We start from the raw sequence: 13,489 nt of genomic DNA, 5'->3' as shown, positions 1-13,489 counted from the left end.
TTTTTTTTTTTTTTCAAAATCATATCATATTTGCGAACCCAAAGTTTAAGATTGGGCTAGTTAACATGTATAATTCGTTTTTTTTCTAAAACACTTGTGGTGTAGCCTCGTTTGATTCGCAGAATATCTAGTTCATTGGAAAAGAAATGGCTACTAATAGGAATAGAAGACTGTGGAATAGAATAATTATTCATATTCCTTAGTTTGGTAACAACACAAATGCAAAAATTGGAATTGAATCAAAATTACGAAGAAAAAAAAACCCCATATTATTGATTTTTTTCAAACTTATATTAAAAAAAATAAAACCTAAAATAAAATATGCGAGACCTCCGACCTCTTCTGTGGGTAGCCAACCACCCCAATGGGTGGTCAAGCCGTCCACTTTATTTTCTTTTTTTATTTTGTTTTAAGTTTAAAATTATGTATATGGGTATTTTTCAAAAATGTATTTCATTCTTTATGGATTAGTTAAGCATTTCATTTCATTTTTGAGTAGCTTAGCTAATCCTGTATATAGGATTAGTAGTCACATGGGAATAAACTATTCTCAAGAATAGTGTATTACCAAACAAAAGAATAGCTATACCTAGGATTAGCTAGTCCATTCCATAAACCAAACGGGATCTTATATATTCACACTATTTATCTTCTATTTTATTTGACCCATCATTATATTTAAGTTGATTTTTTTTTTTTTTTTTTGAATCGGGGTATTAGAGAGAGAAGGGTTTTCTTGATAGTAGCAACGAAATTCAGCAACGATACAAATGTCATTGCTAAATATCACTTATTAGAGAGGACTGTCAAAAGTCGTCATTGATAAGCAATTATCAGCAACGACTTTTGAGTCGCTACTAAAAATGTAGTTACTAATGACCCAATTTCTTATAGTATGGTCAAGATAACATGGATCCCAACACGACTCGAACCCGAAACGCTATAGTTTTGAGTTGTTGATAAGCAATTATGAGCAACGATTTTTGAGTCGCTGCTAAAAATGCGGTTACTAATGATCCAATTTCTTGTAGTGTATGGTCAAGATAACGTGGATCCAAACAAGCCTTGAACTCAACACGCTATATTAAGGCTAATAATTTTTGACACGTTCTGCGAAGTTGACACGAATTCAAACGAAATTAGTGAGTTAAGGTTGATGGGTCTTACCCATTTAATTAAATGGTTCGGGTTAAAGTTAATCTATATAATCGTATATTCATGCCTCGAAATCAATTTGAATTGGACATGCGAACTTGAATTGCCACCTCTAATTAGATTGACAGATTGATAAATTTTCTTAATGTAAAGTTACAAGGACATCCTTTGTAACCCTATGACTAATCTTCAGTTTTAACAATAGATTTGCTCTAAACAGATTCAATCTAATATATAAGTAGCTCATATTCCTCGATCATGGGAGCAGAAAACCCCAGCCGAAACTCTTCCTCCATGACCCGAAAGTCAGGATACTGTTCGCATCCACAACCCAAGGGTCTGAACCAAAAAACAATCACCCCACAAATCGTCATGAGCGCAGATCTAGGGATAAAGGCGATCCTTATTCAAACAAATTACAAAGAAAACTGCAAAAAAAAAAATAATAATTAAAAAACACAAAACCACCTGACAGCAATATTGATGGAGGCACGGTAACCCAGTGCGTGTGGAGCAAGCGCAGGAGAGTGAAGTTCACAACGTGAGAGATGGAGTCGAGGTGCGTCGTTTGCGGGGCATGGCAGAGAAGAAACAGATCTAGCTTAAATCAAACCGGATCTGCAACCCAACAGGAGACTGGAGCAAGGGAAAATGGTGACGCCCTGATGAGGCAACTGATTTGCGAGGTAGAGGGGGAAGGGGGGGGGGTTGCAACTGCTGCTGGGACCATAAGCAAAAACGCGGGGAAAGGAGGGGAAAGAGGTATAAAATGGAAGGAGAAGCGAAGGAGTTAGGATGTTTAAGGTAAATAGACTAGTTCACCATGCGTAGAAGGCAAGGGGGAGGAGGAAGGCAGTAAAGGCCATCCCTACGAGGATCCTTTGTTAAGATCTGTTATAATAACTTACATGAGCCAATTTCAAAAAAAAAAAAAAAACTTACATGAGCATCGATAATATCTAACCACTAATGTTTCCCATTGAATGAAATTTAACACCTGACCAAAGATCTTCATCTGGTAAGCGATTTTTTTTTTTTTTTTTTTAATTTGAAATTTTTTGTTGCAATTTTGGTAATTAAACTACCATTCAATAATCTAACCGTAGAAATATATCTTGCCAAAAAATCCGCCCGCACGATTAGAAAATCTAAATGACATATCTTTCCTCTATTCTAAACCAAAAGCTCACACATAGAAATATTCAATGGGAGTGTAACTGGCTGTTCATGATTATATGCTTTTGTTCCAATGATTATGTGCGTGCTAGAAATTACTTCTAGATGCAATTTTGAGAGTCCATTGTACAAAGCAACCCAATTAATTTCACATGTCCTGGAAACCTAAAGCGACCCTCCAAAGGGTTAACACTACCAATTATCAAAATTCACCCAAAATTACAAGCTTAATTGATTCTAACAAGTTAATTTTCCAGTTTAAACCCTAACAAGTTACATATTTGGCCTCGATCAGGAAACATTAGAATTATTTTCTCCATTAAAGTGAAGTACTTGCAAATGTTATTGCCATCATCGTGTGACCATTATTGTGAATTGCCATATTGAATTACTTTTCTCAGAAAAATTCATAGTTAACCCCCTAAGTTTTCATGTAATTTGGATTAAGTCCTTTCGTTTTCTATTTCAAGAATAAGGTCATTAGGTTTTGCCTAAGTTTAAAATAAGTCCCCATGTTACCTTACCGTCAAAGTTAACAGTTTGTCATATGCCAGATGTGTTGTATATGTTAGCACTCGAATGTCCATTCCACGTCAACAAGTGTCATGTCATGTCATTTCTGTCCTTTTTTACTTTGATAGAAATTTTCAATAAATTGGTTTTTAGAAATAAATTTAGTCATACGTGAGAATTTAATGTTGTTTAATAACCGAAAAAAAAAAAAAAAAAAAAAAAACTTCATTTAACTCTTGTGAGCTTTCGTTATTTTTTCAATTAATTCTCTAAAGTTTTAAAACTCTTAATTTAATGTATTGAACTTTCAATCTTTTTTGCGAGCAATGGCACATTTCCGTTAGATTTTTTTCATTACTCATAAATGAGTGGTGTCAAAATTACCAAAATACCAAATACAAAGAATCATGCGTTGATTCGGATTTAATAAAATTTGCAAAAACACTCATGTCTAGATTTTTGCATTTTTTTTATAATAAAAAATATTGGTATGCTGGAAATTTTGATAGGATTTACCAGAAAAGCCTAATGGATTAATGAAATCGTAAAAAATTAAAAGTTCGATACACTAAATTAAGTGTTTTTGAACCTCAGAAAGGTAATTGTAAATATGATGAAAATTCAAGAGAGTTAAAGTGAAGTTTTTTCCACTTGCCTTTTTAATAGCATGCACACATCCTTAACCTACGCATAATTTTTTGAGGCTGATTTGTTTGTAGGAAACTTTTGTCTAAAGAAAAATATATATATATTTTTTTTATGTTTATTCTTACTGAATTTGTCATCTTAAGAGGACTTACAAGCATTGAATATTAATCATACTTAACTCCAACTCCTACCAAATTATATGTTATCTTAAAAGATAATTTATTGATCAAATACATCATGAAAAGGAATATATATATATATATATATATATAGAGAGAGAGAGAGAGAGAGAGAGAGATTTCAGATCATTTTGAAACAAACTTAATCTTTTAAACTTTGTTTTACTTACATTTTTAAATTTTTAAATTTTAAAGTAGCTAGTTTGTCTCTTTCGTTCACACCTATTTACATAGAAATAGAATACTTGTAATACTTCAAGTGATATGATTAAATGATGTTTTGCAATTGTATGTATCAAAACTGAACAAAAAATAATGACATCTAAATTTTCATATATTTTTTAGTGACCCGTTCCTTATCGACATTTTTATGGTTAATTCTTCTGACTAATATTATTTTTATGCATAACATTTTTTGTTTTTTTTTTCAAAATCATATCATATTTGCGAACCCAAAGTTTAAGATTGGGCTAGTTAACATGTATAATTCGTTTTTTTCTTAAACACTTGTGGTGTAGCCTCGTTTGATTCGCGGAATATCTAGTCCATTGGGAAAGGAATGGCTAGTAATAGGAATAGAAGACTGTGGAATAAAATAGTTATTCACATTCCTTAGTTTGGTAACAACACACATGCAAAAATTGGAATTGAATCAAAATTATGAAAAACTCCATATTATTGATTTTTTTCAAACTCATATTAAAAAAAAAATAAAACCTAAAATAAAATATGCGACCTCCAACCTCTTTTGTGGGTAGCCGACCACCCCAATGGGTGGTCAAGCTACCCACTTTATTTTCTTTCTTTTTTTAATTTTGTTTTAAGTTTAAAATTTTGTATATGGGTATTTTTTTTTTTAAATGTATTTCATTCTTTATGGATTAGCGAAGCCACTCATTTCATTTTTGAATGGCTTAGCTAATCCTATATATGAGATTAGTAGTCGCATGGGAATAAACTATTCCCAAGAATAGTGTGTTACCAAACAAAAGAATAGTTATACCTAGGATTAGCTAATTCATTCTAAGGGTCTATTCCATAAACCAAACGGGACCATATATATTCACACTATTTATCTTTTATTTTACTTGACCCATCATTATATTTAAATTGATTTTTTTTTCTTCTTTCTTTTTTTTTTTTTTGTTGTGTTTTTGAATTGGGGTATTAGAGAGAGAAGGGTTTTCTTGATAGTAGCAACGACATTCAGCGACAATACAAATGTCATTACTAAATATCACTTATTAGAAAGGACCGTCAAAAGTCGCCATTGATAAGCAATTATCAGTAAACGACTTTTGAATCGCTACTAAAAATGTGGTTACTAATGACCCAATTTCTTATAGTACGGTCAAGATAACATGGATCCCAACATGACTCGAACCTGAAACGCAATAGTTTTGAGTTGTTGATAACCAATTATTAGCAACGATTTTTGAGTCGCTACTAAAAATGTGGTTGCTAATGATCCAATTTCTTGTAGTGTATGGTCAAGATAACATGGATCCGAACAAGCCTTGAACTCAACACACTATATTAAGGCTAATAATTTTTTACACGTTCTGCAAAGTTGACACAAATTCAAACAAAATTAGTTGGTCAAGGTTAAGGGGTCTTACCCATTTAATTAAATAGTTCGGGTTAAAGTTAATCTATATAATCTTATATTCATGCCTTGAAATCAATTTGAATTGGACACGTGAACTTGAATTGCCACCTCTAATTAGATTGGCAGATTGATAAATTTTCTTAATGTAAAGTTACAAGGATATCCTTTGTAACTTATGATTAATCTTCAGTTGTAATAACATATCTGCTTTAGACAGATTCAATCTAATACATAAGTAGCTCATATTCCTCGATCATGAGAGCAGAAAATTCACAGCCAAAACTCTTCCTCCTTGACCCGAAAGCCAAAATACTGTTCACATCCACAACCTAAGGGTCTGAACCAAAAAACAATCACCCCACATATCGTCATGAGCGCAGATATAGGGATAAAGGCTATCCTTATTCAAACCAATTACAAAGAAAACTACAAAAAACAAATTTTTAAAAAAAAAACACAAAAACACAAAACCAACAAACAGCAACATCCATGGAGGCGCGGCAACCAGGCGCGTGTGTAGCAAGCGCAGGAGAGTGAAGTTCACAACGTGAGAGGCAGAGTCGAGGCGCGTCGTTTGCGGGGCAGGCCAAAGATGAAATAGATCTAGCTTAAATCAAACCGGATCTGCAACCCAACAGGAGACCAGAGCAAGGGAAAATGGCGATGATGAGGCAATTGATCGGTGAGGTAGGGGGGGGCAACTACTGCTAGGACCAAAAGCAAAAACGCGGGGAAAGGAGGGGGAAGAGGCAGATAAGGAAGGAGAAGCAAAGGAGTTAGGATGCTTCAAGTAAATAGACTAGCTCACCATGCGTAGAAGGCAAGGGAAGGAGGGAGGCAACAAAGGCCATCCCTACAAGATCCTTTGTTAAGATCTGTTATAATAACTTACATGAGCGTCAATAATGTTTAATCCCTAATGTTTCCCATTGAATGAAATTTAACACTTGACCAAAGATCTTCATCTGGTAAGCGATTTTTTTTTTTTTTTTTAATTTGAAATTTTTTGTTGCAATTTTGGTAATTAAACTACCATTCAATAATCTAACCGTAGAAATATATCTTGCCAGAAAATCCGCCCGCACGATTAGAAAATCTAAATGACATATCTTTCCTCTATTCTAAACCAAAAGCTCACACGTAGAAATATTCAATGGGAGTGTAACTGGCGGTTCATGATTATATGTTTTTGTTCCAATGATCATGTGCGTGCTAGATATTACTTCTAGATGCAATTTTGAGAGTCCATTGTACAAATCAACCCTATTAATTTCACTTGTCCTGGAAACCTAAAGCGACCCTCCAAAGGGTCAACACTACCAATTATCAAAATTCACCCAAAATTACAAGCTTAATTGATTCTAACAAGTTAATTTTCCAGTTTAAACCCTAACAAGTTACATATTTGACCTCAATCAGGAAACATTAGAATTATCTTCTCCATTGAAGTGAAGTACTTGTAAATGTTATTGCCATCATCGTGTGACCATTATTGTGAATTCCCATATTGAATTACTTTTCTCAGAAAAATTCGTAGTTAACCCCCTAAGTTTTTATGTAATTTGGATTTAGTCCTTGCGTTTTCTATTTCAAGAATAAGGTCATTAGGTTTTGCCCAAGTTTAAAATAAGTCCCCATGTTACCTTACCGACAACGTTAACAGTTTGTCATATGTCAGATGTGTTGTATAATGTCAATTCCACGTCAATAAGTGTCATGTCATCCACACCAAAAAAAAAAAAAACAACAACAACAACAATAAAACTTGTACACACAAACCACTCAATTGAACCTCTTTTAGCATGAAAGTTTTTGGAAAACAAAAACTTGAGAAAAAGAATTAGTACCCATCATATGAGTGTGTTAATGCTTTTCTATGTAGAAATTATTGTCTTGTGTTATCAACATATGGGCTGCATCTACAATAAGGAGTTAACATTTTAAAAAATAATAATTGAGCCAAGGACTTGCAGATTAAGATAGGGTACTTATAGAACTCAAGGTGAAAAAGAAGAAAAAATAATAATTTTCCAACCTTTAAAATCTCATGTACTCATCATCAGTCATCATCACTACACAAGCATTTGCCATTTAACTCATTCAAAGTTGGGTCTTTTGTTTTTCTCCTTCTTTTTTTTTTTACTATACATGACATGGTACTTGCTGATGTGGCACTGGTGTTGGGTGCTAACATGGACGTTGAAGTGTCAAATAAGATTTACAAAACTTATAATAAATGGTTAACTTTTTGACAATAAAGTGATAAGGGGATCTATTTGAAATTTGGACAAAACCTAAGAAGTAAGAACTTTATTCTTGAAATTATGAAATTCAATGACTAAATCCAAATCAGGTTTTTATTTTTATTTTTTTTGTTTAAAAAAAAAAAAAAAAAAGGTCAATGGTACGGTTGATGGGCATTACTACATTAATCCAGTGGGATGAAGGTGTAGTATATGCATTTTGATCCACAACAATTACCTGCCTAAATTGCTAGAAAACTCATATAGCCCACTTGCCCAAATAGGTAGTTAGACAATCCAAAATTTATTTGAACATGTGAATTCCATTTGTGTATTGAGAACACAGTTTCTCTTCCACATCTATCGCTTTCTCTACGTCAATTTCGATCGACTTGAATATGTCGAATAATTGGGGAGCTGAGGAAGGAGCTGTAGAAGTGAGCAAAGGCTACATTTTCATCTTCTGCAGGAGGGTTATTTTTTCATTTATGAGTAGAATGTTATGGATGCCAATAGGCCATTTTTGTGGCACCATGTCAGGCAAGGTGATACCATAGAGATATTCCATGGGACTGTCATATGTTTTTGTTCCAATGATATAAGATCACTTATTGATTCAATTTTGAGAGTCTAGGTGGGTCGATGCCTGGGAAGTCAAGCAAGATAGAACCAAGCCATATAATTCACATGTCCTAATCCTGAAGCAATCGGCTAGGTATTTTTTTCAAAGTAACGCTATTCTTCATACTCATTTGTTATACATATTTTACATCAATTGACGCGACATGTTTTAAGTAAACTTTTTTTTTTTTGATTAAGGTGACTAACATGAGAAGTTACTTAAAACACGTTATGTCAGCTATCGTAAAATGAGGGTAAAAAGTAGCATTACCCATCTTTTTAATTATTACTTATAAGTAATATAATTAAGTAAACTGTTATATAATTAGAATGACATGACAGTATAAATTATCGAATTGTATGACAACTATATAATATTTTACTAAATAGTATTACTGGTTACTTAGAACATCTCAAACAGAGACCAATTTCAACCGAAGTGGACAAAAATATATTAGTTAAAAACCACATATATTAAAGAGGTATTTAACCTTTTTTTTAAACAAAAAAATAAAAAATAAAAACTCCCTGCACCTGCACACATTTTGTGCAATAGTTTCAAATTGTGTGTAAGCTTCCTTTTCTATAAAATTAACTAAATTACCATCAAACTTTAATTTCTCTGCAATTAATTGCAATTAATATCGTCGTTATCTCATTCTTTATTTCTCAAAATGTCTCTATCCCCACCAACATCAATCAAACAATTAAAGGCAATTCATTTGAATCTGACAATTCCCCCTACGTTTTCATTCTTTCTTCATTCAATTCTTTATAATCTTTATTATATAAGTTTCCTAATTTCAACCATAAACCTTCCACCCCAAGCGCACGTTAGTACGGTGCACTAAAGGCGCACGTTAGTATCGTGCACCCGGAACCATGAGCGGACGAGCCCATGTCAAGCGATCCAAACCCACCTCACCACCTCCTCTCTCTTCCAATGCCTTCCAGAACAGAACGCAAACCCTAATTTCCGCAATGGGGCGGAAATCGTCGCTGCTGAAGCAAACCCTAGCCACGATCCTCATCATCCTCGTCGTCTACGCCTTGCTCAACACCTTCCTCAGTCCCGCCAACTCTTTCTCCTCCGGATCCTCCAGGCTCGAGAACACTCTCCCCTTGTCCTACGTTAATTCTGCTTCCATCAATGAGTTTTCTCGGGATAATATGCAAAGCTTTCCCGGAAATTCGGCTCCGCGTTTGAAAGTTTACCTATACGATCTGCCCAGGAGGTTCACGCACGGCGTCATTGAGCACCATTCCATGGCCCGTGGTGGGCGACCCGTTAACGACGTGACGCTGCTCAAGTACCCGGGCCACCAGCACATGGCGGAGTGGTACTTGTTCTCGGATCTGATCCGACCCGAACCGGAGCGTGTCGGATCGCCCGTCGTCAGAGTTCTTGATCCTGACGAAGCGGACCTGTTCTACGTGCCGTACTTCTCGTCCTTGAGCCTGATCGTGAACCCGGCCCGGGCAGCTCAGGACCGGGCCCGGGCACTGTACAGCGACGAGGAGAATCAGGACGCCTTAGTGGAGTGGCTGGAGGAGCAGGAGTATTGGAAGAGCAACTATGGGCGGGACCACGTGATCATAGCTCAGGACCCAAACGCTTTGTACAGAGTGATCGATAGGATTAAGAACAGCATTTTGCTGGTTTCGGATTTCGGGCGGTTGAAGATGGACCAGGCGTCGCTGGTCAAAGACGTGATCTTGCCGTACTCGCACCGGATTAGTACTTATAACGGCGATCTGGGAGTCAACAAACGGAAGACGACGTTGTTCTTCATGGGCGCTCGATATCGCAAAGAGGTAATGCAAAATTGATTAGGTTACTGTTTTAGTTAGAGTCTTTGTTATGGTTGTTGCTGTTGATTTTGTGGTATGCTTGAAATGTTGCTTGCAAATAGTTTCGCTGTGGGTATGTTTGGAATGTTCTTTTGCACTTTGCATTCAGTTGATAAGCTTATGCTCGAGATGATGTGGCCTAGTAAGTAATAAGTTGGTGAGTGATGCAGCAATGGGAGTGTAAGACATTTGAATGTATAATCTGTTTTGCTCTTTGTTGATTTTTCAAAGGGTAAATGTAGGGGACAGAAATTTCCTCCAAATCGGTTTGGAGGAAATTTCCTCCTATCTACTCCAATAAGTGCCAAGTGTATAGAAAACCCTGTATTGACTATTTTCACCTCTGTTTTCTGGCTGTAATATGGATAATTGGCTTGATTTGTAACCATCTATATTTCTGGGACATGTTATATATGCATATGTTTTGATGCAGATATATGAATATGCTAGGTTGTTAAGAGTTTTTAATGGGTGGGACTCATTGTTTAGTACACTTCCCTTTCTGATCCAATGTTTTCTTTGGGGGCCTTTTTTTCTTTTGCGTTTGCAGGGAGGAAAAATTCGTGATTTGCTTTTCCAACTGCTTGAAAATGAAGAGGATGTCGTAGTAAGACATGGAACACAGTCCAGAGAGAATCGGCGTGCTGCCACACATGGGATGCATACATCTAAATTCTGTTTAAACCCTGCTGGTGATACTCCATCAGCCTGCCGACTCTTTGATTCTATAGTTAGCTTGTGCGTTCCAGTGATAATCAGTGATAGTATTGAATTGCCTTTTGAAGATGTAATAGATTATAGAAAGATTGCAATATTTGTAGATACTGCCTCTGCTCTTAAACCAGGATTCTTAATTTCGACACTGAGATCAATAACCACCGAGAGGATTCTGGAATATCAGAGAGAGCTGAAAGAGGTTAGTACCATTTGCATATTTTTCATGTGTACAATATTGCTTCTTTTTCTTCTTTTCCATTTTTCCTTTTTATTTATTGCATGTAGTCTTCCTCCATGCATTGGTTTTAACCTGAGCTTTTTTTGTGTTTGATTTTGTTTTAAACTTTTTTTGTTTTTGGATTTTGTCCTGCATGGGGGGATAATTTGGTTTAGAGGATGTCAAGTAAGATTTGGTTTCATTCTACTCTCTTTGCTTGACTACTATGCTGCAGAATATCTGAATATTGATAATCTTATTAGAAGGAAACAAGCTTTTGGTTACTGTTGTTTGTGTAAAAGAGATGGTATTATCATGAACCTTCTGTTGTCGCAATGTTTGTTGGATAGGGATATTCTATTTTTAGGTTCACTTTATTTGTTTTGATGTGTTAAAGCAGCATTGCATCTGTTGAGTGAGCAAAATTAACAGGTAATGTAAGTTCACCAAGATATTCTTATTTAAAATATGTGATTCAGGTGAAACATTACTTTGAATATGGACAACCAAATGGAACGGTGAACGAAATCTGGCGCCAAGTCTCACAAAAGCTACCCTTAATCAAATTGATGGTTAATCGGGACAAGCGGCTTGTCAGGAGAGGCCTAACTGAGCCGGACTGCTCTTGCGTTTGTTCGAACCAGAGTGGGACAGACACCACCTTATGAAGCAACTTTAGTCCATGATTTTCGAACATATACATAGAAAACGAATGGGTGCAGTTGTCTTGAGATACCTACCAGCCTGGAGGATTCTGCTGTTCCAAGAAACTAAAGACTGAGGAATACTTGAAGCATAAGTTTAGCTCGAATCGAAAAGGTGATAGTACCCTACCTTTCCTTCCCCCCTTTTCCTTCGGGGGTACTAGGGCTTTGTAGCAGATGTTGTAGATTCTTTTTCTTTGTTGTTGAATAAGAGGCTCGGCAGCTAGTAAATTATAGTAAGTACTCGAATTTGTAATTCATTTGTACATTGTAGAGAATAAAAAGATCTCTGTAATCATTTATTCTTTTATACCACCTCTACTGATTTTTATTGCGTCTCTGATTAAGCTGAAGTTATTTTTCAAGTTATTTCATTCATTTTGTATCTTGAAGTAGGACCTGTTTGGTTCACGGAATAAGTTTCTGGAATGGAATGACTTTTCATGATTAGCTGTTTTTATTATTTGGTGAATAGCTTTTTAAAAAAAAAAACAAAAAAACCAAAAAAAAAAAACAAATTTGGGTATTTTAATAGTTTTGGTTCAATTCACCAAACTAAAGAATAGAATAATAAAGCACAATACAGCATCTACATTCTAGGAGGTTTCATCATCCTCAAAACCAATGGAATCTGTCAACTCTCTAGCACAAAGATTGAGTTTTTGACTCTGTAACCCTAATCGGAGATGAGGAACATGTATCTTGAATTAGGGCTGTTAAGTGAACGAAGCGTCTCGCGAGCAAGCTCGGGCTCGGCTCGCATAAGCTCGGCTCGTACTCGACTCGAATATTAAATGAAGCACTTCATGAACACAAATCCTACCTCGAATATTAAACGAAGCAAGCTCGGCTCGACTCGGCTAAGCTCGTATAAGCTCGTGTGTGTATATATATATAAACTAAGTAATACATAATTAATTATAAATCTCATAATTATTAAAACTTTAAAATTGCATTTATATTTAAGTGTTAGAGAATGAAAAATTCTAGATCCTTCGAGATCAAAAAAGAGAACAATCATTAAAAAGACCTCGATTCAATTAGAGCAGACCCAAACGAAAGGAAGAAGAATCAAGCAGAAACTATTGAGGGAGATTGCGAAAGGCATAAACTATTGAAGAATCAAACAGACTCAAACACTATCACTACCTGTCTGGTGAGCGAGAGTGAGAGAGTGGGAAATGAGAGTTCAGGTGGAAGATCCGTTGTGACTGGTGAGGGGGATTGAGAGAGAGACGTTAAAAAAAATATTTTTTTGTAGGGGGCGTTGTCCCAATGCAGTCTGAATGCAACCTGTTAACTTGTCCCACATTTTTAAGAAAACATCAATCTCCAAGTTTGCTTATCTATAAAAGGATATATATCATCTCTCTTTGAAACCAAATGCCTTGCTGTATTGACTCAGGCTCCATACTCGACTAGCTAGGTTAAGCAAATACTCATATGCAAACTAACTTTTTAAGCCGTTTAAGAGTATTTGAAGTTAAAAAAAAAATTTAAACCAAAAACATTAAATATAAGAGCCAGCTAGCGAGCTGGCTCGGCTCGACTTATTATTAGCTCGAGCTCGATTATTTTGGCTCGCCCTTAAGCTCGACTCGAGCTCGAGCTCGAGTAAAATTTAAACGAGCCAAGCCTGAACAAGGGAAGCTCGCTCAAGCTCGGCTCGTTTACACCCCCATCTTGAATTCATTATAATCCACATCAAGGTGAGGCAGCTGGAGGATATCATTGTTGGTTGTCCTAGAATGCCAATGTTATTGGACATTAATTTAAGAAGCAAAGAGACAACTAACGGTCACTCTACAAACTAAGCAACCAACAAGGCAATGGTTGGCCATTAATTTAGTTCTAGA

At 35.6% G+C, this 13,489-nt stretch overlaps 1 protein-coding gene across 1 annotated transcript; it reads left to right on the top strand.

Moving 5' to 3' along the window:
* Positions 1-8,950: 8,950 nt before the first annotated feature.
* LOC132172692 (probable arabinosyltransferase ARAD1) lies at positions 8,951-11,973 on the top strand. The gene is made up of 3 exons (XM_059584242.1): positions 8,951-9,959; positions 10,546-10,911; positions 11,409-11,973. The coding sequence occupies exons 1-3, from the start codon at positions 9,027-9,029 to the stop codon at positions 11,595-11,597; spliced, it is 1,488 nt and encodes a 495-aa protein (XP_059440225.1). The 5' UTR covers positions 8,951-9,026; the 3' UTR covers positions 11,598-11,973.
* Positions 11,974-13,489: the final 1,516 nt, after the last annotated feature.

This window comes from Corylus avellana, chromosome ca2, assembly GCF_901000735.1.
Source record: "Corylus avellana chromosome ca2, CavTom2PMs-1.0".
In the NCBI taxonomy this organism is placed as follows: Eukaryota; Viridiplantae; Streptophyta; class Magnoliopsida; order Fagales; family Betulaceae; genus Corylus; species Corylus avellana.
The sequence above is the reverse complement of the archived record's forward strand: the minus strand, read 5'-3'. Positions and strand labels throughout refer to the sequence as shown.

Coding starts and splice junctions, on each gene's coding strand:
- LOC132172692 (XM_059584242.1), top strand. CDS start 9,027: ATGAGCGGACGAGCCCATGTCAAGCGATCCAAACCCACCTCACCACCT. Junction 9,960..10,545: donor GCGCTCGATATCGCAAAGAG/GTAATGCAAAAT, acceptor TTGCGTTTGCAG/GGAGGAAAAATTCGTGATTT. Junction 10,912..11,408: donor ATCAGAGAGAGCTGAAAGAG/GTTAGTACCATT, acceptor TATGTGATTCAG/GTGAAACATTACTTTGAATA.